Source organism: Solenopsis invicta, chromosome 12, assembly GCF_016802725.1.
Source record: "Solenopsis invicta isolate M01_SB chromosome 12, UNIL_Sinv_3.0, whole genome shotgun sequence".
NCBI classification, from domain to species: domain Eukaryota; kingdom Metazoa; phylum Arthropoda; class Insecta; order Hymenoptera; family Formicidae; genus Solenopsis; species Solenopsis invicta.
This window is the reverse complement of record NC_052675.1, coordinates 6,499,470-6,525,762: the sequence shown is the minus strand read 5'-3', so window position 1 is coordinate 6,525,762 and position 26,293 is coordinate 6,499,470. Positions and strand designations below refer to the sequence as shown.

At 34.0% G+C, this 26,293-nt stretch overlaps 1 protein-coding gene across 9 annotated transcripts in view; it reads left to right on the top strand.

Annotated features, from left to right (window-relative positions):
• Positions 1 to 26,293, top strand: part of LOC105206198 — a 134,143-nt gene that overhangs the window by 94,021 nt on the left and 13,829 nt on the right. For all 9 annotated transcript variants that reach the window (XM_039456094.1, XM_039456097.1, XM_039456101.1 and 6 more), the window contains 5 exons: positions 4,527 to 4,770; positions 5,025 to 5,202; positions 16,338 to 16,464; positions 16,620 to 16,793; positions 18,216 to 18,298. In XM_039456094.1, coding sequence (XP_039312028.1) covers positions 4,527 to 4,770; positions 5,025 to 5,202; positions 16,338 to 16,464; positions 16,620 to 16,793; positions 18,216 to 18,298 — 806 coding nt within the window. The remainder of the gene's footprint in view (positions 1 to 4,526; positions 4,771 to 5,024; positions 5,203 to 16,337; positions 16,465 to 16,619; positions 16,794 to 18,215; positions 18,299 to 26,293) is intronic.

Sequence of the window (26,293 nt, the reverse complement as noted above, 5' to 3'; positions counted from 1 at the left end):
TAAAGTTATAAATAAAAGAGATAAGACAATAGATCTTATCTTTTGAAACTGAGTGTGACCAGTTCTTTGAGAGAATGTTATGTAGTTAAAGAGTAGTTAAAAAAATTATAGAATATATATAGGGTGTTCAAAAAAATCTGGATCTCCAAATTATCTTAAAAACTTAAGCATTGCTGAGCAAAATATTTTAGACAAAAGTTGTAGTGTTTAAAAACATCTATTTATTGATAATATTAGTTTAACTTTGGATGGCGTTGCCAAGATCAGGTTAAAATCATGTTGATTTTTTTTCCTGGATCATCTTATTTCTGATTCTGACGAACCGTATTTTGGTCTTTGATTCATTTCCGCTTATATTGGCTAAATCGTTAAATGGCGTTGGCACCAATCATACCTGCATGCCTGCAAATCCTAACCGTATACCGCGTGCTAAACACGTTACGTTTTAGATTTAAATCGTTCAAGTTGTTGAGATCGTACAAATTCAAAATTATTGTTCGCAGTTGTACGGGTTGTAGAGAAAAAAATTTGCAAAAATTTTATCCAATATGCCGTGCTGTATTTCTCCGAGTTGTGCTAGTGAATACTCTTACTACAAAAAAGTACACTTTTTTTTATGTGCCACAAAATGTAGAAACTATAAATTAGTAACGAAAAAAAATGAATTAAAAAATTAAAAATGCTAAATTGTATAAAAATTGACTAAAAAATCTGATTCAAACTTAATATTACATTGTAAAACTAAACATTGTAAAACCCAATATTATATTATAAAATGTAATTTACTTATAATAAACTTGTTTACAATAAGTATATTTTATTTTTACTATTTATATATCATGATATTATTCTAATAAAGTATTATTCTAAAAAAATGTTATTTTAATAAAAAATAAACTATGCATTATGAAAGATTTATTAGAATTATAATAAATATTAGTAAAATATGCAAAGCAATTAAGATAAGGTTCTTATAATTAATAATTAATATGTAGTTCAAATTAAAATTACTGTTAGCTGTTTATATTTTATAATTTGTAAATTGCATATTTAAAAAATTCTTTGTAAAACTTTCAACAATTACAACTTTAATTTTGTATTGTATATAACAAAGCTGTTATTTTACATAATAAATATAAAGAAAAATATATACATTGTGACGTGGCAGATTTTCTGCCTTGCCACGTCGCCTCTCCGCCTACGCGGAGCGTAGGGATGCGCATACGACTAGGCCGGGCACTCTCCAAGAGCGGAAATTTTTGACGAGATTGTCGTCGCGTTAATTATTTTGTTACTTATTTGCGGCTTATTTTCATGTAATATCGGACACCTCAATAAGTGTCGCCGAGGGACAGTGGTAACGAGGGATGTCGACCGCAGCGAGGGCCCACGGGAGCGATTGTCCAAGGCCGGCACGCTTGAGATCGCCGAGGGAAATTGGAAGGAGACCGAGCGTGGCGAGGTATAGGCGCAGCGCGAGGGAGGCTCGCAAGATGCTAGGAAAACGGTCAGGCTGAAGCGGACAAACGGCCAGAACAAGAGCCGTCGGATGCCGGTTGACCATTCTGAAAGATATCGGCAGAGGATCGTTGCAGTGGAGATCTGCGGCTAACGTCCACTGATACGGAAAGAGCATCAAAGAAAATATCGGATGCCGACGGGGATCGTGCGACACCCGTCGCTGTATGGCGCGGTATATCACTATCAGCGCTTATCTAGCGCCTATGACGTCACGACTAGATAAGGGCGGCCGCTGACAGGCCGCGCCGCTACGCGCAAGAATATCGCGTACCCTATGAGAGGGGTTGCACCCATCGATCTCGCATCGAGCGCGTTCCTCTCGGCTTTTGCGCGCGACCCGGCTCAGCGTTAAGTTAGAACAAACTAGCGAGCGTAATCTCCCGACATTTTGGATATCGGCAAGCGAGGACGAGTGCTCGGACGTGACCTCCGAGAGCCCAACAACCGGAGAGGACCAGGATCATCGCGACGGTTTCGGCGAGGTGACTCTCTAACGGCGTTGTAAAGCCACGAGCTGACCAAGACGCCAACCTCGTATTCTGCGATCGACTCCATTTTTTTAGTGTTAATGTCGGTGTTGCGTCTACCGCGGGGCGATTGAACGCACGGACTTTAGTAATTTGGAGAGTCGATCTCAAGTACGGGAATTTGTCAGACCGTTCAGCTGTCGGCTGCCGCGCTTCGCGTACTTGCCCCGCCGTGAAAAACGTGTGAAAAATCATCTGCATCGGGAAGCCGCAAAGCTCTCGTACACGTGCGCGAGTGGTGCCGCGGCCGTGATTGTACGGCCACCATGTATATCGGCGCATTTTTGTACAGCGCGTTTAGTATTAAATCTTATTCCGTGTCGCGTATATTAATTCCCTAAGTTTAAATATTAAGCTCTGGCTATCGGTTTCTTGTGTCTTTTAATTATTGCGCGTGTTGCTTGTTCATGTTATTTACTTTTTTTTGCTACTGTTTAAATATACTTGCTTGTTACTGCTTGCTACTTGTTAAATCAGCTTTAATTTTTATTTGCTTTGTGTGTGTCATTTCGCTTACCCGTATCCTTCCTCGTGAGAGCTGCTTCGCCCCTGTCTCCGTTTTCCCGCTCTTCTACCGGTTAGCTGGCCGCGTGCGAGCGACGATTTCGCGTTTTTGCTTGAAGATCGTTTATCGCATATTGATGTAGATTTTGGTTTAGCGTTAAATATCGGATCCGGTGACGCGATCGGTAATCGCGTCTGGCGCCCAACTTTTGTGATTTAGCGTAAATTCGGTGTTGGTGTTTTTTGTTACTCTCGCGCGCGTTTCGCGTATAATTTTTTGTCCTTGTTTATTTATGTATTTTACCGTAACTTTTCGGCGCTTGGAAAATACGTAATAACATATCATATATGTAAATTTTGCTTTATGTTTATTATGTAAAATAACGGCTCTGTTGTAAAAGTGCAACATAAAATTAAACTTGCAAGTATTGTCGAAAACTTTATGAATACTTTTTGAATACGCAATTTATAAATTATAAAATAGTTATGTACAACTAACATATACATATACGTATATAGATTATATTCAGAATTGTTATTTAAAATTTGTTATCGAAGATATTGGTGATTTTGATGATATTCTATATCTGTCTTCATCGTTCACCGAATGTTAAACAAAGATATAAATTATATGCGTATGTACAGTCGCCTGTATTATAGTTGCGACACTTTTTTTGATGCGTTTCTGAACGCGCAACTATGACGAGAGTTGAGAACGTGATTGATTCTTACTTGTTGATCCAATCAATTACGTTTCCGCTCTATGAGCAAGGCTATATTCCAAAAATCATCAAAGAAAATGTGTCGCAACTATAATGCAGGCGACTATACATTGACGCACTTCAGCAAAGCTAGAGAAACCTCTAGGAGAGAGAATTGTCAACTGGGGTCACCTGACCGACTCTGTGATTGGTTGGCAGAAATGTGCAAATTTTGCATTGTGACGTCAATGCATTGGCCGGCACGCATCATGCGGAACCACTGATGGTTTCTCGCGACGAAGCCTGTCAACGCATTGACGTCGCAATGCAAAATTTGCACATTTCCGCCAGCCAATCACAGAGTCGGTCACGTGATCCCAGTTGGCGATTCTTTCTCTTAGATGTTCTCTAAACAAAACACTTATTTTGTGTACACCCAGCGTGTTTGATTCTGTCCATGGGAAAATTTTCCAAACTGAAAAGTTGCCACTTTCTATATACTCGCAGTTCATAATTAATGTAACGACTAGAGCTCATTGGTCGTTACGTTAATTATGAACTGTAAGTATGTAGAAAGATAGCGACTTCTCAGTTTGGAAAATTTCTCCATGGACAGAATCAAACACGCTGAGTGTACATGTACTTTCTTCATCTATACCCCTTCCAATTCTCGGCAATTTCCATTTTAAAAAAATCGACTTGATCTTGACCTGATCTTGGCAACAAGGTCAAGCTGTTATAATTAATAAATATATCTTTTTATGTCCTACAACTTTTATCCGAAATATTTTTTTCAAAAATGCTTAGTTTTCAAGATAATCAAGGGGTCCAGAACTTTCTACACTTTGTATATGCGCGCGCGTGCGTGCGTGCGTGCGTGCGTGTATGTATGTTATATCCATATATACGTTTGATACATATATATATATATATATATATATATATGATTTTTTGTTAATATTACTATAATATTATATTATAATATTGCAATCTAATATTTTTGTAACGGTTTTGTAACATTTTATTGTAATTTATAATATTACTGTAATCAGTAATAGTACTACAATATTACGTGACAAATTTATTTTTGAAATTTTTTAACTTATTTATCATATTAAATATTGACGCAATTTAATAAAAAATAATTTTTTAATTTATTTGCATTTTTTAAATGATTTTTAATCGATAATTTACTTGCGATTAGTAATGATATCTTTTACGTACATAAGCTACAATATTAATTTTCTATATGGATATTTTATAATAATTGCAGGTGATCGCTAGAATATTTTATTGCGTGAATCGAAGTTGGAGTGGTAAAATTTCAATTGCTGAATTAAGAAGAAGTAATTTATTGGCAGTAATTGCTCTGCTCGAGCATGAAGAAGATATTAATCAAGTCACAGCATACTTCAGCTATGAACACTTTTATGTGATATACTGCAAGTTCTGGGAGTTGGATCGCGATCATGATCTCTTTATTGATAAAATAGATCTAACAAGACATAATGATCATGGTGAGAGAAAATATTTTGTAATTAATATGTAATATATACCGATATATATATTATCCCAGATGAACAACTAACAGTAACATAATATCAATATTATCATTACATAATCAACAGTGTAACTGTTACGCATAATACATGTTATATTGTTTTTATATTATTGAATGTAAAATACATATAATATTGATGTTATGTTACTGTTAGTTGTTGAGATTTGAGTTGATATTTTTGTTAATTTGATTGTGTCGAATTATTTTCAGCATTATCTACTCGAATGATCGAAAGAGTATTTAGCGGTGCCGTGACGAGAGGAGGTAGAGCAAAAACTAATAACAACGCGCAACAACCAGAAGATAAGATGAGTTACACGGAGTTTGTATGGTTTCTTCTTAGCGAGGAAGACAAGAATCATCCAACTGCCATTGAATATTGGTTTAGGTAATTGCTGTATTTATGTTGTTTTTTTCTGTACTTTACATTAATCATAGACAGTATTTATAAAAAGACAACCAGGTTACCCGGAGACCCAAAAATTTTGATGTATTTTTTACTGTTTTTAGGCGAAAGAAAACATTGTATCTCCGATTATTTTAGCCATAGTTTCGAAGAAATTGGTTTTTAAAAAATGAATCTGGTTGACCGACAGGCGAGCAGAACGCTTCAAATTATTATATTACTGTAATTATTTAATCATTTTTTAAATTTATTTAAAATAAAATTATTTAAAATACTAATATACAGGGTGATTCAGAATAACCTTATGTCCTTGATGAGACATATTCCTGAGGTTATTTTGAAACAACTTTTTCTTTGGCAAAAACTTGTCCGAAGCTTATTTTTTAAATTATAAAAAGAAATAGTTATCCAATAATCGGCCGCGTATAGCGGTGAGACAGGGCCGGTACAATTCACCGTTTGATATGGACGATTACGTGAGGCGATCGCAATGATCAGCTGACAGCTCGAACACTGCCTTCCTCCTTTCCCCACCCCTCTCTCTCTCTCTCCCGCTCTCTCAAAACCTCCCATTTTCATTCTTATTTTCTTTATATTTATTTATCAATTTATGCATTGACACTAAAATAATAGAATTAAAAACGATATTTAATTATTTGACGTCTTTTTTTTAATAATTTTGTACAAGTAAAAAAATATTCTTTTTAAGTCAAAAATAGCATATTTAAAATGCGTGATTGAAAAATAAAAATGCAGAGTAAAAGAGAAAGAGAGAGAGACGAGTTCGATCAAAGAACGTGTATACTCATTTATCATCCTGCAGAGCAATCAGCTTTATCTCCACGAAGACAGAATATTTATATTAAACTTAAGATTTCCTTCTTTTCTTTAATCACATCACTTGTCACATTCACTGCAATCATTTTCTTAATTGAAAATTACTAACGCATCACTTTATACAAATCACTATTGTCAATTACTATTAGTCACTATTAATCACGCGCGAGAATTACGCAAAAAAAGAAACACGTGTTTACACGACAAACATACGACATGTGTTTACAACAAAGAGGTTAGGTTAGGTTATATCCTCTTTCCTTCACGAGCAAGCAGTCGACTAGTTTTATTGTTTGCGGTATCAGTGCGTGATTGACGTTCTAAAAGTTAGAACGCGATAATTAAAAATTAAAAATACTGTTGTGCCTGTTGTGCCCATGTGTTGCGGCTGTGACCATGATTCTCAAAGATTTCACGGTCATCCCGGACGAGCCCTCAAACGTTGCACTCGCGGTGTGTTCATGGTTTCTTGTCTCATTTCAAACTCAGTCTTTCGGCCGTCAAAAACCAGAATGACCTCGAAATCTTCGAAATCACGGTCACATGCACGTGTTTTGTTTTTTGAGTAATTTTCACGCGTGATTAGTAGTGACTAGTTCAAATAGTAATTGACAATAGTGATTTGTACAAAGTGATGCGTTAGTATTTTTTGATCAAGAGAATGATTGCAGTGAATGTAACAAGTGATGTGATTTAAGAAGAAAAGAGAAAAATCTCAAGTTTAATATGGATATTTTGTCTTCGTGAATATAAAGGCTGATTGCTGTGCAGGATGATAAGTGAGTATACACGTTCAAATTTGATCGGACTTGTCTCTCTCTCTCTTTCTCTCTTATTCTGCATTTTTATTTTTCAATCACGCATTTTAAATATGATATTTTTGACTAAAAAAAAAAATATTTTTTTACACCTACAAAATTATTAAAAGCAAGGTGTCAAATAATTAAATATCATTTTTAATTTTAGCATTATTTCAGTGTTAGTGTATGAATTGATTAATAAATAAGAAAAGAATGAGAATGGGATAGAGGCTTTGAAAGAGCGGGAGAGAGAGTGAGAGAGAGGAAAAGGAAGAGAAAGCAGTGTTCAAGCTGTTAGCTTATCACTGCGATCGCCTTAAGTAATCGCCTATATCCGACGATGAGTTGCGCCGGCCCTGCCTCACAGCTATACGCGCCCGGTTATTGGATAACTAATTCTTTTTATAATTTACAAACTAAGCTTCAGATAAGTTTTTGCCAAAGAAAAAGTTGTTTCAGAATAACCTCATGAATATATCTCTTCAAGGACATAAGGTTATTCTGAATTACCCTGTATATAAATATATTAATAAATAAATATATACTAATAAATAAAATATATAAAATTGAAATATACCGACTTTTGCGCGCGGATCAGCTTGTCGGTGTCGCGAAAATACGAGGGCTATTTTTAATTAACCTCCGATAACATTGTACAAAATTCCTAGTTGCAATACAGAACCCGTGTTTGCGCAATTACATTAGTAGCACTGTTACCTATATTCCCACCATTGGTCGGAATTCCATTGTTAGTGACAGTAAAGAAAGCGTGTAAACATGTCGACTACGATCGAGTCTACCGCCAAGTGTGAAGTGCATACGTTCTGTTCTCCCGCCAAGTGCAAGTGCGTTCTGTTATTCGCTTTTTGCAGGCTAAAATAATGCAGCTGAAATTCATTGAAGAATGTGTCGTGTGACCGATGTTGGCACAGATTTTCTTCCCTTGCCGGCCTTGTCGTGAATGTCGGTATGTTCTTCTCGAAATTGCTTACCCAATCACGCGCCACACTGTCACTCATGAATTTGTTACTGTATACACGACATTCTTCGATGAATTTCAGCTCCATTGTTCTCTTCGGCCTGCAAAAAGCGAATAACAGAACGTACTTGCACTTAGCGGGAGGACAGAACGTATGTACACCCACGGAATTTGATTCTGTCCATGGGGAAATTTTCCAAACTGAGAAGTCACCACTTTCTACATACTCGCAGTTTATGATTAAAGTAACGATTAGAGCTTATTGGTCATTACGACCAATGGTGGGGATACAAGTAACAGTGCTACCAATTTAATTGCGTAAAAACAGGTTTTATATTACAACTAGGAATTTTGTACAATATTATCGGAGATTAATTAAAAACTAGTCTTTGTACTTCCGGCGAGAGAAGGAAAAGGCGAGCGTAATTAACGGTACACGAAGAATTATACTTAACACAAACGAGTATAAGTTTTACTTTAATAGACATGTCATTTTTAAATGAATGGGTAACGATACAGAACTTACACGTAGTAAGAATTTAGACGGGCGTTGAGAATCGCGCAATAGGAATCAAACGAACGGGCGATAAAGTGAAAATAAAGACGCAGCTATTTACACGGCTATGTTCAGAAGTTTTGGCGCGGACCCATTGTGTGCACGAGGTCGTTAGCTGCCGAGGCAGGCTTCGTCGCGGGCGCGGTTAACGCGAGCGATTTTGCAAGCGCGATATGCAGTGGGCGAGATATGGACACCTGCTGTGTGGTCCACCTTTTTTTTGTAACGGAGAGGAAATGCGTTATCGCATACCCCAGACCTCGGGGGAGGCCTGGTGGTTATGTGGGGCTCTTCCCCGCCGACAACGTGTCGGCGGGGACATACCCACTAAAACCTCTCCGGGTGTCCTGCCCTGGTCCATGACTGGGGGGTTCCGGGAACGCGTGCAGCATACTTCCGGAGCCCCCCTGTGTGGTCCACCTACTAGCCTGGAGCGCGATTGGTTGGCTGATCGGTTTCCCACGAGCGTTTTCGCGAATAATCGTCACGTAAGGTACAGGACTCATGACAACTTGCCAAATACTTTGGCTCGAAATTCTGAACACGGCTCTCCCGGCGTGGTTGTTGCCACGGATTGCAAGGATTATATTCCTTCGAGTGTCAGAAATCTCGCTCGCTAACCAAGACGCTTGGCAGCTCACGGATCTTTGGTCTCGGAGAAAATAAGGGGCAGGATAGACGTTGATGGCGGAGTACCCTCTCGCCACGGCCAACCTTCAACTTTGATTTCGACTGAAATCGGGATGTCATAGCTTAGCGAATCCGAAGAGACTTGCTGGCTAACGACGGAGTCGGAGTTTTCTCGCAAATCGGCTCTATTTATACCTGGCGACTCCGTTTGCTTCCGTTACATTTTCGGCGCTTGACAACGGAATCGTTGGGGTAGGAGAGGCCGCATGCTCTCTCGGATGCGCATGCGCGCCGATTTGGCGCATGTGATAGCTCGGCGCGCTTCTTCTGACGACGCCAAACAATATTTTTGAGATTGGTGCCATTAAAATGGGCGCGATTTTCCTGGTTAGAGCTTGGCGGCTTTTCCCGGCTGGTGTTCGCTGGGACGATGCGTTTTTAGGGGTGCATCGTCACAAAATTGCAATATACTATTCTTTATATAAGATTCAAATAAACAAAGTCTCATCTGCGGGGATCGAACCTGGACTCCAAGCGTACCAGTCGATGTCCTAACGCTCCACGCTACGTTGTTTACTCGACAATCGTTTTTCTGTAACGGGGAGTTTGGGCAGTTGTGAGCCAGCACTCAAAGTCGGCCATATATTTGAAATTTTAACATGTTCCAACTACGGTAAAATGTTTCTCTCTATGCAATCTTACTTTTTGACTAACGTCAACACACATTCTAAGTGTCTTTCTAGATTTTGATTTTTAATTTTCTTCAAAAAGTTTTTTCGACCATTTGTATTCGTGATCTTACTTATTTTTTTGAGCTGATTGCAAAAATAAGTATATTACAAAATTATTAGTGGTGAACTACCGTTTCGATGCACAACAGGAATTTTGCATGAACATTCGATGTGTTAATTACTATGCGATCATTTTGATAATGTAGCATTTGGGGAATTGTAAGCCACCAGTTCTTCCGAATATGAAGAAAAATTCTGCATCATCTACAAAGGTGCTATGCCGAAGAAATTGTACAAAAACAATTCCATACATTGCAATAAATGCGATCGAGGTGTGCATTTGAAATGTGCCAAAAACCGGATATTATACCTTTGTTCACTGCAAATCAGATTAATCAGATTATGGACTTTATTTTTTATCAAAATTATCTTAATTTTCTTTTTTCTACAACTTAAATAAAGAATAATCACTCAAATATGTCATTATCTTCCATTTTAAGTCGGGGCTCACAACTCCCCAAAATTTTTGAAAATTGAAAAAATACACCTTTTTCCAAGCATATCAAAATTTTACAACCGTTATGCCTTTCAATGAAATTCTTAAGGCAGTAAGTGTTTTTTGAGGTGTACTAGAGAATCCAACCTTTCAGGTGCGTAAAATTTTTGTGGTAGTTATTGTTTAAAAACCCGGCTCACAAACTCCCTTACTATAGATGCTGGAAATGTTTAATTGTCATGTTTTTGGAGAATGCTCAAGTTGTGCAACAAATGATTTTACTACAGTAAAGATGTGAGTGAACTACACATCCATACAATTTTATTAAAATCGACGATATACTTCTTAAGGGTTTCTCTTGTTACTGCCTTTGTGTGAAATTTTCTTTTTCCACGTCTGAATCTTCTTGGATTATATAAATTGCTTTCATAAAAAATTGTTGCAAAATGTAATACTACTGTATGTGACGATTAACTGTCGAATATAACGTATTAAGTTTTATGCGCGAAGAATTTCTGTAATTATAGCCGGCCTGGCATGTGATTTGTTCGCAGCGAAGGGGTAAAATTATAGATATATAGATTGTTGATGTTCTATTCTCCACCACAATTTTCAAATTCCTCGTTGAATGTCACCATATTGGAAACACTGTGCACATGCATGCGCAATGCGTGCCTTAACGCAAAAAAAACCATTAAAAAAACAGAAACAATTCTACGAGTAAATGCGCAAATATGAATACTATCTTTCCAATATGGCGACATTCAATTAGGGTCACAAATTTGACACAATCAGCAATCTACACTGCCCGGGAGGGTTCCGATAGCGCACATCTCGATAGCCCACTAACCAATCATCTTGACATATCTAACCCAACCTACGGAAAATCTCTAGGCATCTGCCATTGTGAGTGATTTGTGTGCTATCGAGATGTGCGCTATCGGGACCCGCCGACACTGCCCACTAAAAAAAGCGGTACACTAAAAATTTAGGAAAAATTATTTCCCAAACTTTAAACGCTTGTAAAACAGGAAATATTTATGATATAGGGGTGTTTTAAAAAAGGAATTAAAGCTTGAAACCAGTACTTTGAGAAACTTTTAATGCAGATTAAGTAGCATGATTAATTTGCTAATAACCGATGATAGAACGAAAACTTGCAAAATCGATAAATAGAACGTGCAGTTTCTAGAGTTGCATGGAGTGAAGCAGTTGACGTAACTTAATGAGGTAAAAAGTGCGTGAAAGTTCGAATTTTTCCCTTCAAAATGCGATTTTGCGGAACTCGATACGATAATTTTTCGCTAACAAGGGGAGGACCAGGTGAGAGACCCTGGGATTTTGATCCCAATTTTTTTAGTTATTCTGGAGACGAAAAAAAAGTTTACGTCTCCCGGCGTTTTATCGAATAAGCCTTAGTTTCGAAATAATAAATTTGTGAAAATTGGCCATATCGCGGCGCGCCATATGAGCTTTCCCGGTAATTGTTCTCGCGACCAGTGCAGTCGGCTCCGTGCGTTAGGTGCTTGCTTTACAATCGTAAGATCCGGGTTCGCTCCCGGATGTGTGCAATAATTTTTTTTCTTATTTTTTTAATAAATGTACTCATCTTGATGATATTAATATAGTATGCAAATTTCTAAAATAGAAAATTTAATTTAATATCATTTTCTAAACTTCAATTTAAATTTAATTTGTAAGGAATTTGAATTCAAGTAATAATATTTGAAATAATAAATAGATAATAATAATAATAGTATATAAGTTATTAGAAATGGATAACATATATAGGCAACGTATCTAAATTTTCAAATTGTTTAAATTTAACACTGGTAAAAGAAGCGGATATAAAATGGTAAATAAACAAGAGGTTTTTAATTGCCTTGCAGGTATGTAGTCGGTTATAAAGCCGAAATTCTTTCACGTTTTTATAATGTTTATCATTCAAGTAATTGTTCCCCATCGAAATAATTTAATTTTGTAATAAATCTGCAATATTTAAATAATTAACTTTTGTAATAAAAGTATTTACATTTACATTCACAATCAGATGTTTGTTTATTATTCTTCTTTTACGATTAATTATTTTAAAAACTAGAATTTTAAAATACTGTTAATATTATTTCCAATTAAATTTTAAATTAAACATACAAATTGAAAATTTAGATACGTTGCCTTTATATGTTATCCATTTCAAATAAATAATATATTATTATTATTATTACCTATTTATTATTTCAAATATTATTACTTGAATTCAAATTCCCTTCAAATTAAATTTAAATTGAAGTTTAGAAAATGATATTAAATTAAATTTTTTATTTTAGAAATTTGCATACTGTATCAATATCATCAAGATAAATAAATACATTTATTTAAAAAAAAAGAAAAAAAAATGTTGCACACATCCAGGAGCGAACCCAGATCTTACGATTGTGAAGCACTTAACGCACGGAGCCGACTGCACTGGTCGCGAGAACAGTTGCCGGGAATGCTCATATGGCGCGTCGTGATATGGCCAATTTTCACAAATTTATTATTTCGAAACTAAGGCTTATTCGATGAAACGCCGGGAGACGTAAACTTTTTTTTCGTCTCCAGAATAACTAAAAAAATTGGGATCAAAATCCCAGGGTCTCTCACCTGGTCCTCCCCTTGTAAGTTATTCCAATTTGAAGAAAAGTTGTTTTTTTACGAGATAATAATGAATTATGAACTGCAATGTCGCCGTTATCAATGCAAATCACTACAATTCTGTCCGAGATATGTTGTTGGTTTAACCCTTAAACACACCGATCCTGTAAAATACGGGAACACATTTTTGGGTCTGGGAGATTTTTTCAACTTTGAGAAGCTATAACTTTGATTACAATCAATATTTTTCTACGATTTTTTTTTTAAAACGAAAGTTAAAAATTTCAGGAGTGTGACTGCACAATCCGAATTGCCGAAAAATAATTTATTGTGAAGTTATAAAAGAAAAACCATTAAGCAAAAATGAGAAATCGGTCAAAAATCCACTTTTCCTTCAAAAAATCATATCTTTGCAATAAAAAACGTTTAAGGACTTTCAAATACGGCGTTTTAAAGCTAAAGAGTCACACTTTCAAAATAAAATTTGGCAAAGTTATTTCTTTTAAAAAGTATAATTATGTAACATGGAGAATACGAGGTATTTTTGGGCATCTAAAAATCCATTAAAAAAAAAAAATCATATCTTTGCAACAAAAAACTTTGAGGAATTTTACAATACGGCGTTTTAAAGCTAAAGATTCATACTTAAAAAAAAAATTATATCATTGTCATTTCTATTAAAAAATGTACTTATGTAACAAGGCGAATATGAGGTATTTTTGATTAAATCGTGTCTAAAATTGAAAATTGATGTGTTTCATGATATATTTCGGAAAAACTCCCTTTTCTACAGCATTTTATAGTATTCCAACTTTAGACAGAGTATATACGAGTTACATCTGCAAACCGACCTGTTCGAACGTATTTTGTCCAGTTTTTTTATTTAAAATACTCACAAAAAAAGTTTCACTTACACACTATATGGGTCGCATTGACCTTAACAAAACTTTGCTGCCGTGCCATTCGAATTTTAGTTGACCAAAAAAGTTGATCAACCATATCAATCGAAAGAGATTTCAAACTTTTTTTACGTTTTGGTTTGAACCTCCTATCTCATTCCATCTTCACGGCAAGCGTTCAAAAGTTTATATGGGGTCTCTCAGACCCACTTACGTGTTTAAGGGTTAAAAACATATCCGCCCGCGCGCGCATGTGTGTGTGTGCGTGCGTGCGTGCGTGCGTGCGTGCGTGCGTGTGTGTGCGTGCGTGCGCGCGCGCGGCGTGCGTGTGTGCGTGCGTGCGTAATAATGAGTATGACCTTCTCGTGCGCGTATTATTTCATTCATACGATTAAGTATACTTCTTATTAGTCCTTTAATTTCATCCTGCGTATTCTACTCGTTTTCAAGAACTCTTTGAAGTTCTCGCAGTGTTTGAGGAGCAGGTACGTGCTTTCGTACTTTCCTACCAAGGTTGTCCCATAAATGTTCTATGGAATTTAAATCTGGACTATTTGGTGGCCAATCGAGTCGGTTTATGCCAACTTCATCCAAGAAATCAAGCACTTTTCTTGCAATGTGTGGTCGAGCATTTTCTTGCATAAACAAGAAATTATTTCCAATGAAGGGTGCATACGGAACAACGTATGAAATGAGTACTTCTTCCACATATACATCTGCGTTCATATTCCTGTCAAAGAAATGCAGATCTGTATGAGCATTTGCTGTAATTCCTGCCTAAATCATTACACCGCCTCCATTGTAGCTACGCCTCTGACTTACAGTGCAATCTGCAATACGTTCTTCACTGCGACGATAAATTCGTTCTCGTTCATCTGGAGAATAAAGACAAAAACGACTTTCATCGCTAAAGAGTACGTTGCTCCAGTTTGTATAAATCCAGTCTCTATGCGCCTCCATTGTAGCTACGCCTCTGACTTACAGTGCAATCTGCAATACGTTCTTCACTGCGACGATAAATTTGTTCTTGTTTATCTGGAGAATAAAGACAAAAACGACTTTCATCGCTAAAGAGTACGTTGCTCCAGTTTGTATAAATCCAGTCTCTATGCGCATGTGCAAAATTGAGTTGAGCTACACGATGACGACGTGTAAGCAAAGGTACAGTCGCTGGCTTACGCGAAAACAGATTTTGTTTCGCTAATCTTCTCCGAACAGTGTTAACAGATACATTCGTGTTGCGGACATCTCTTAAATTATTTCGAATTTGGACAGCTGTTTGATGTCTATCTCTTAATGAATTTAAAACAATGAATCGATCATCATTGTCTGTGGTATATCGAGGTCGTCCCGAACCAGACCTCTGGAAAGAATTGGTGTTTAAGTACCTAGCGTAAGCACGTTGCACAGATAACACTGACAAATCAAATGCTTCAGCAACATACCTTCGACTTCTGCCATCTTCAATTAAAGCAACAATTTAGGCAGCTTTTTCAGGATTTATTGTCATAATTAATCAATAATTCGAAGGCGAAAAAATTAATTATAATTTGAATGAAAGTCGCACAAAACGTCTCGAAAGGAAAAAATCAAGGAAAAAACTTCCCGAGACAGCACAAGTTTATGAAGATTTCTTTTAAAGATTTTGGCACAGTCAAAAATCTGCTAGATTTTTCGCGGATACATTAATTACATTTATAGCATTGTATAAGAATTTTTCTTAAGAAAGAGCTTCTTTGCTCGGCCCTCTCTTGGCGGTGTCCCGAACAACCGCTTGAGACAGTATTTGAACACAATGTAATACGAATTCGGGACACCGCCGACAGAGGAGTTAACGAACCACGGGGTCCTTATCCTTGTGGTATGCAAATGCACACACACACACACACACACGCACACACACACGCACACACACACACACACACACACGGATATGTTTTTAAACCAGCAACATGTCTTGGACAGAATTGTAGTGATTTGCATTGATAACGTCGACATTGCAATTCATAATTTATTATTATCTTGTAAAAAACAACTTTTCTTCAAATTGGCATAACTTAGCGAAAAATTATCGTATCGAGTTCCGCAAAACCGCATTTTGAAGGAAAAAATTCAAACTTTCACGCGCTTTTTACCTCATTAAGTTACGTCAACTGCTTCACTCCACACAACTCTAAAAACTGCACGTTCTATTTATCGATTTTGCAAGTTTTTGTTCTATCATCGGCTATTAGCAAATTAATCATGGCACTTAATCGGCATTAAAAGTTTCTCAAAGTACTGGTTTCAAGCTTTAATTCCATTTTTTAAACACCCCTGTATCATAAATATTTCTTGTTTTACAAGCGTTTAAAGTTTGGTAAATTTTTCCTAAATTTTTAGTGTATCGCTTTTTTTGGTGGACAGTGTATATAATTATGGATAAAATAGACGTACCGTCTGACCAAATTTGTCCGGACAAAAACTCGTTCTCTCTGATCATTCTCTCCGTAAATGCAGATAATTTTAGAAATAACAATGAACATTGAATACATGTTATCATTTTTTGTCAATAGATGTATGGATCTCGATGGCGACGGATACTTGTCGATGTACGAACTGGAATATTTCTATGAAGAGCAATTACGTCGAATGGAAGCAATTGGCCTAGAAACATTGCCTTTCGAGGATTGTCTTTGTCAGGTAAAACGAGAATTATGAATCTATTACTTAGTTTCTTAATGTTTTCTAGTTTTATATTTTTAAATTTGAGCTTTTGGAACAATACTAAAGTATATAAATTGAATAAAGCTGCATAACAAAGTGTAAAAATATTTAAAAAACTTATTATGTTTTAGATGTTGGATATGATTCATCCAGTGATATCAGGCAAGATATCATTAAATGACTTGAAAAAATGCAAAATGACGTCCATCTTTTTTGACACTTTCTTCAATCTGGAAAAATATCTAGATCACGAACAGAGAGATCCATTTGCCTCAACGAGAGATCATGATGCTGATGGTCACGAAGTACGTAATTGTGTTTATTATTTTTCAATACTTTATTTTAATTTAATATGTTAAACGTATTATTTTTGTTTCAATTTTTAAGCATTTTGGATAGATTTACTGCAATTAATGAAATATAACTTGAGAAGATATGATCGAAAAAGTCCTGTTCAATTTCTGTCACCAATCTGCTAACATGGCAAGACTAGCAAGCTCTTTTTTATTTTTTATAATAATTTGTTGACAACATCAGATAGTTCAAACTATGTGTAATTTGTTATTATTCTGCCATCAAAAGTTGACAGCACGCTGTGCGTAGAATATTTTCTGGCTTGGCTATCTAGGATTGTAACGATACTGAACTGTTGTTGAGAGTTATAGAATAGATCTACAGATATATTATGAATACGCAAATTGAAATATGCGGTGATTTGCATTGAAATGTCACAGTTTAGTTGTCTAATTGTATGTCGGATGTTTTTAACGATAAAATTAAGAATGTGCATAAACAGTACGTAAAATCTTGTTATCAAAAACATTTTATTAATTTAATTTTACATAGTTAAAGCCAATAGTGATCTCATAGAAGCCAAATTATAAAATTTTAAGAATTATGTCTTCAATATTATTATCACTTTTTAAGATTATATCAATCATATATCCTTAATTACATTTTTAAGAGAAAAATAATTCTATCAAATCTGAATGAAAATTAGATGTAACAAAGAACGTTTGCGAAGTGTCCGCCTCAGATTTAAACGCTTTTAATATGTTATAGTACAGATAAAAATAATTGACACGTATTTTTTTATACGTGCTCATTTGTACTTTTAGGGGGTAAAACACCCTTTTAAAGATTTTTTTTTAAGCGTATACTGTCGAAACTATGAGAAAAAGAATGATCCAAATGAAAGTTGAATGACTCGAAGAGTACTTTATAACAATAAAAAAATTTAAAAAATTTTTTTTATACTTTCTCCCACTACTTACCTATTTTTTTCCAAATTTTTATTTTTTTTATAAGCAAAATAAAGCATATTAAAAGCTTGTTTAAATCTGAGGCGAACACTTCGCGAATATTCCTTGTAAAAAATATTAATTTGCAATTTATTAATTTAAAGTCTTATTTATTATTTAAATATTTTTCCTAATTAGTTATTTGATGACTGTTCAGCGACTAATGCATGATTATTTCATGTATGAATATAATTATAATCTTAAGCATGATTATATTATAAATTATCAAGAGTCAATTAAGAGTCAATCAAGATTATGATTATATTTTATAAACATAATTTGTGCGTTAATACTTATTAAATTTAAAACATAAAAGAATATTTTTATGCAAATGAAATCGAAAGATACGTTATTTATTATAGATTATTATAGAAATGCTTTTCTTTTTTTATTCATATAAATGTCATAGATTTATTTTTGTTACAGCTTTCGGATTGGGATCGATTTGCAGCCGAAGAATATGAATTATTGGTTGCCGAAGAAAGTGGCAATGAACAACAAGAACAAATGTAAGTATTATTTACAATTTTTAAAACAAAATTATAAATCTCAGTCGCTACGTTTTAAGTCGTGCATTGTGATTAAATTTTATACTTGATCAATTTATTACATGTGTACTGTTGTATCTTGCATTAATAATTCATTATTATATTGTTTCAAACATTATTAGAGTATTTACTCAAATTTTGTAATAAAATTCCCTGAAAATTCTCGGATTTTTCAAGAATATTATTTAAAATCTTAAATAAGAATTATTAATAAATCAATTATTAATTTTTAATAAGTTATTAATTTTTTAATAATATTTGAAAAATAAATGTATTTTATATTTTATTACAATAAATTATTTAATGTATCTTATATTATACATACAGGGTGATTATTAATGGTTGGAAAATTATCTACCATAAGAGATGACTTACCAACTGCACTCTATGTAACTTATATGGAGTGAAGTCAGTAGGTCATCTCTTATGGTAAATAGTTGTTCCAACCATTAATAATCATCCTGTATATGTAAGTTCATATTCATGTTTTTGTAAAGTTGTAGCGTGTTTTTTTTATCATTCTATCTTTATCGTTTATTATATAAAACAATGGATAGAATAATAAAAAGCGCTCTTTAAAAGCGCATTCTGAATACGGACAATAGTCAAAGAAAAGTCATTTAAATTTAAACTATTAAACAATGTCTGATATACACAGATATTGGAAGTACTGGAAATATAAAATTCGAAATGTTATTTATTTTGTGCAAACATATCCCAATTCTTTAAAAATGTATACCTTTCACAAAAATAAAAATAGCTACGTTTTTTGGGCACATTTTAAAGATGAAGGATAGGACTTTTTACACACAAAAAAAAATTTATACCCTTGTGAGTTAATACTTTTGATTTGCATATGCAGCAACCGAAGTGGGATTAAAATAAATAGAAAATGTGTAATATATTTTAATTAATTTAAATCCAATTTCTTGATTTATACATGTGGATACATGGATATAAAAGAATTGAATATGATAATTATTTTCTATCTATATATAGGAATAAGACGTAATTCTTTTTCATGGATTCAGATATATTTAAATATTTGGATATTAATCCTTTCTTATAATTACATTAATTTTCTCTATAACATAAATTAAGTTCTGGATAAATAAATAAAATACACGTTATGTAATATATATAATAATTGATTTTTACATATATTTCACAGCAATATTACTTTTATGAAAAAATTTGACAATTAATTAGTTCCGGACTTTCGAAATTTAAATACAATTAATGATTGGAAAATAGGCTAATGAGAGTCAGCGCGGATCAAAGAGCGCAATCACAAGTATTGATATTGAATCATTTATTCAATTCAAAATTACAAAACGAAAGTTTCGACACGCTTTGAAATCATCTTCAGCGAAACAAAAAATAGTACAGGCAATAGAAATAGAAGCCGTCTTTGGAAATGGGAAGCACTCAAGTTGCCAACGGTTTGACAATTCCGTGGTGGCATTTTTAAATGCGAAGGTATCGCAAGAGATGACGCTTAATTGTATAATTGTCGTATAATTATTTTGAATTTTGAAAAATTATTCTAGTTGAGACTATATTTTCTTGTCGCTGTATTGCAAGAAATGACATTTTACTATATAATTATCAAATGATTATTTTAGATGTCGAAAAATTATTTTAGTTGCGACTGTATGTGGATCCCCATTTGAGCTGATGATGACTAATGAAGTTTGAGATAAGTTTTATCCGCAGAAATTGATTTTTCTTGACGAAGTAAGCACTCAAACACTACTCGCCTCACACCAACACGTGCTCACGGTTTCGAGTCCGAATGCGTACTAACTGTCCGGAACATCACATCTTACCTGAATGTTACGCAGAAGATCAGGCGGTTTAGAATAAACAACGACAAATTCAAATGTATAAGTATCAAAAATATATAGAATAAATTGACGGTAAGTCGAATATTACAAAAAAATTAGTTAACCTTGTATTATTTTAACAGATTAAATCGATTATAATTTACTCAATAATGAGAGATACGCATGATGCAAACATTCGGTGTCCGTTTGTAAGTTGAGACTTTTATCTTTTAACTGAATATGTAGCATTTTGGAAATCAACCGCCTGCCCAAGTAGCGCTCATTATCTAAGATTTTGATGTTTTCCCAATCAAATTTGTGATTACAAATAAGTCTGTGTTCTGTAATGACAGAGTGACTGTGCGTGTTCCAATTAATGTGGTTACGATGCTCATTAATCCTTTTTTTCAATTTTCTGCTGGTTTGGCCCACATATGACACCTCTCTACATGCAATTTTATACATGACTTTTTTTTAAATTAATAAAATTACATGTGAACACTGTGAGGCGTCATATGTGGGTCAAACCAACAGAAAATTGAAAACAAGAATTAATGAGCATCGCAACCACATTAATTGGAACACACACACACACGCGCACACGCACACACACATACCACACACACATACCATACACACACACACACACACACACACACACACCACACATACCACACACACACACACCACACATACCACACACACACACCACACATACCACACACACACACCACACATACATACCACACACACACGCACATACACACACACACTCTCTCTCTCTGTTATTACAGAATACAGACTTATTTGTAATCACGAATTTGATTGGGAGAACATCAAAATCTTAGATAATGAGCGCTACTTGGGCAGGCGATTGATTTCCATGCTACATATATTCCAATGCTACATATTCAGTTACAACATAAAAGTCTCAACTTACAAACGGACACCGAATGTTTGCATCATGCGTATCTCTCATTATTGAGTAAATTATAATCGATTTAATCCGTTAAAATAATACAAGGTTAACTAATTTTTTTTGTAATATTCGACTTACCGTCAATTTATTCTATATATTTATGGTATTTATGCATTTGAATTTTCCGTTGTTTATTTTCAACCGTCTGACCTTCTGCGTAACGTTCAGAAGTGGTGTTCCGGACAGGTACGCATTCGGCCTCGAAACCGTGAGTACGTGTTGATGTGAGGTGAGTAGCATTTGCTTACTTCGTCAAGAAAAATTAATTTCTATGGACAAAACTTATCTTAAGCTTCATTAGTCGTCATCAGCTTGAATGGGGATCCACGAGTACATACAATCGCAACAAAATAATTTTTTGACATTTAAAATAATCATTTGACAATTATATAGTAAAGTGTCATTTTTTGCGACACGGCGACGAAAATATATAGTCTCAATCAGAATAATTTTTTGAGATTCAAAATAATTATACGACAGTTATACAGTTAAATGCCATCTCTTGCGATACCTTCGCGGTTAAAAATGCCACCACGGAATTGTCAAACCGTTGGCGACTTGAGTGCTTCTCGTTTTCGACTGATGACGGCTTCTATTTCTATTGCCTGTACTATTTTTTATTGCGCTAAAGATGACTCAAAGCGAGTCAAAACGTTCGTTTTGTAATTTTGAATTGAATAAATGATTCAATATCGATACTTGTGATTGTGCTCTTTGACCCGCGCTGACTCTCATTAGCCTATTTTCCAATCATTAATTGTATGAAAAAATTTGAAACAAAATATGTTTTTATTTCCAAAAATATAAAATTATGTATGTCATTAGATAGATTAATATTGTTGTATGAGTTATTATTAGAAAATTAAATATTACTAGGGTAATTAAAAAATTATCCGCACTTTTGCTAGAACACCTCTTTAAGCTTGTCATATTGCGTTCCGGGCAGGCAGGCTTTAAATTGGCACTACTTAAAGCCTGCCTGCCTTAAGTTAGTACTACTGGAGTCCTATAATCAAAGCTTGAACTTGATCCCGTCAGTTTGTTTACCGCTACGAGCGTGTAAATATGATCGCTCCGCTAGATGTTTGCACCAAGGAGGAACAAAGAGTTGTAATACGATTTCTTTGGTTGGAAGAAGTGAAAGGTGCTAAAATTCATTGGAGGCTTTTAACACAATGTGCCGGTTTGCCAGTATCAACTTAACCTTGCTGAACCTTTTCGTCAGTGGTGGAAGTTGACGGGCGTCATGCTCCCTCTTCGTGTGTCACATTTGTGCGTCCACTTTTAAACTGTTCGATCTATTGGTATACACTTCTGCATGGTAAAGCACTGTCTCTGCATTGTGTTGAAAGCCTCTGATGAATTTTAGCACTTTTCACTCCTTCCGACTAAAGAAATCGTATCACAGTTCTCTGTTCCTCCTTGGTTCAAACTTCTAGCGGAGCAGTCATATTTACACGCTCGTAGCGGTAAACAAACTGAGACGATAAAGATCCAGCTTTGATCACGAGACCCCAGTAGTGCCAATTTAAAGCCTGCCTGCCTGGAACGCAGTATGACAAACTTAAAGACGTGTTCTGAAAAAAGTGCGGATAATATTTGACTTACCCTTGTATATAAGTTTATTTATAATTGAAAATATTGTTGTGATATTATAAAAAAAACATTTATTTTATATTTATTATTTTATAATTCATAAAAAAATCTTTGTGTGTTGGAATAAGAATAACTTTGTTTCAATCCTGTGTCATTAATTGTTGAAAATGGATTCATGATTTGCGAAATTTTTTCTTGATTGAAAAGAATAAAACTCGCTTCTTCTTTTCAATCCCGTATTGCAGACAAAAATGGATTTGAAGTTTTCGAACCTTTTTTGGAAGAATAGCAATTACATCATTTTAATCCTATATCATGAATTAAAATGAATTGTCCCGTAACTTCTTTTGGATTGAAAGAATAGAACTCCCGTAAATTCCCATTTCATGTATTATAGTGGATTAAGATGGCCCGCAAAATCTTTTTTGAATTAACAGTATAGGAATCCCAAAGTTTCAGCTCTACTTCATAGATCATAAAAGTGGATTCAAATAATTCATAAATTTTAATTAAACTGAAACCGATGCAAAAGTAAAGAAATTGGATTTAATAATGGTCACACAAATCAATTTCTGTTCATTTCAATCCATTTCTGTTTGCTAAGTATCTCATCTAATGTTTATAAAGTAGAGTAAAAGTGAATAATATATGTTTTCCATATAAATTAAGGTAATTCTTTCTCGATTTATTTTGAAAATTGACGTAATAACTTTATTTAAATAACCGCAATTTAATTTCAAAATGACACATTCAACGTAGCGGACCAAAATTCTAGCAAACAAAAATAAAATCAAATGAATTAAAAAATGCAATTTGTTTGATCAGAGTTTGCTTTAGAATACCCTGAATATTTTTGGATTCCAATGTACTCAAATGGATTGAAATACAAAATGCGCTATTCATCATTTTGAATTCGGATGTATTCATATTCATATTACATTATTTTTTAATCCAAATGGATTCCAAAAATCTGAAGCGTAAAAGCTTGAAATTGTCGAAATAAATTCATTTTAATTTATTTTGTTTACTGGAATTCTTTGTTATATTTATATGTAAGTTCTCAGCAAACGGAAATTGAAATAAATAGAAACGGATTTATATAGTCATTGCCGAATCCAAATTCTTCATTTTTCTAATTTATTTTAATCCAATTGAAGTTTAAAAATTCCTTGAATCCATTTTAATCTATGACATAAGTAAGATTAAAACTTAGGGATTTCTCTTCTTGCAATCCAAAAAAAGTTTTTGTGAGTCACGTAATCCATTTTAATTTATGACGTAAGATTGATATGACGTAATTGTTATTCTTTAATCCAAAATGTATCCACATGAACTAAAATGGATTATAAATTTTCAATCCACTTAAATTTATTTACTTTTACTACGTTAATGTAAACTTACGGATTTTTTAAACTGCTGATGACGAAAGTGCAGTAAAAATTTCAAATTAAAAATGGCGTATTTAATATAGCAGATTAAAATCTAAATTTTGTTAAATTTTCATCTGTCATATTAAATGCATTTTGAAATTTTTATTACAGATTTAACAACTTTTTAATAAAACATGAATTAGATATTATGTATTTTTAAAAAATTATTTTTAGAAAAAAGACCCGAAAGTGTTAAACACACAATACCAATTTAAAATCAATTTAAATGTGTTTTTTTCTGTCACAATTTTTTTATAAAAATTTACAAGTTACACGAGTTACCCAGTAAACGAAAATGAATTGAAAATTTGTAATCCATTTTAATTGATTTGAATACATTTTGGATTAAAAGACAGCAATTAAATCATTGCAATTCTTTGTCATAGATTAAAATGATTGGATGATCTACGACAACTCCTTTTAGATTAAAAGAATAAAAATCACTTTATTTTAATCCCATTTCATGGATTAAAATGGATTATATAGCCCGCTTTTATAACTTTTTGTAATTAAAAAAAAAAAAAAAATAGAAATTCCGTAATTTCAATTTTACTTCATGGATTAAAACGGATTCAAGGAATTCTTAAATTTTAATTAGATAAAAATGGATTTGCGTGGTCATTACCGAATTATTGGTTTTTTGAATCTATTTCTATCCATTCTAAATATTTTGAATCCATTTCCGTTTGCAATCCATAAATATGGTATACATTTACTAATCGATTGACATTTTGTATAATGAAGAAAAAATGATAAAGAAACACGATTTTTTAGTCAATAAGAGAACAATAGCATTTAAATTAAAAAATAAAATTTCCATAATTTCCATGAATATCAATAAAATCCCACAAAAATCTATGTTTTAAAGAAGATTTCGGTAAATATCTAGAAAAGGTTACATCTCATCGATTTTAACGACCTTAGCATATGTTATAGGGGTGAGGGTACTGATCAACTTTTTCTTATAAAATAATGAGTGGTCACGTATAGTTTTTAAAGTATACTTAAAAGAAGAAAAACAGTTGTTTATAATTATGTCAGAAAATAATTATTTTACAAACAAAATCGTCAAACAAAAAATAAATCTCATAAAAAAAAACTCTATAAATAAGGTTCTATACATATTTTACCTAACTCTAGTACTTCAGTCGTTTATAATCGAAAATCTATTTTAAGATTCCTGACTCTCCAGCTGAAAATTTCGCATTGACGGTAGCGACATTTCGTCGCGGACAAAATTAGAACTAATAGACGTGAAACGTGACAGATTGACGATGAGATGTTGTTGTGTATGTCATTTTGTTATTATGTGTTTTATTGTGAAAATATGACTTGTCTCGTATTTACCAAATTCGTAAAAATGGACCGCGAATAAAGTTTCTTTGAATTTTATACATAAAAGCACATTTTTTACTCCTTTCATTAACTATCCGTGTGTTTTCTTGTTTGAATAGGCGTCACTTTACGTGCTTTTTACAACTATTTATTGATTGCTAAGCGAAAAAAAGATAGTCTTTACCCATTTTTACAAGTGTTTTAAAGCTATCTGATTAGTTTGTTTTATCCAAATTGGCTTTATTTAGAAATGGCACGTCGGACAAAATTACGTGTCATTTCACGCAATTTTATGCTTCTGACGTCACGATTTCAATAGCCGCGGTGAGGAGTCAGGAGCCTTAAAACGAGTTTCTTTAATCGTCAGCACTGTTTTCACGAAATATGAAATTCACTGTTTTGTAAACACAAATTGAAAAGCATTCTCCGTGGCCACATACGCATACGAAAAGTACTTAAATTTGAAGTACGCATGTACATGCACCACTTATGATTTCAATGATAAATGAATATATCTACTGTATTAAAATTTTACGTCGCTTTGCGTGCTTGCTTGTGGCTCCGCACAACTGCATGCTCTGTGATCATATGCGTGTGGTTACAGAACAAAATTTGGGATTGGGTTGGGTTAGGATTGTTGAGAAAGGGGTGTGATGGATAGGCGACACCTCTCCTCCGCCCAAACGTTTACTTTCCACGTCAAAGCGAGGTCCTCTTAGGGGACCTAACCCTCCTTCCTACTTAGGGTCTATAATTGTTCTGTTGAAGAATGTAAACAAAACGACATAGT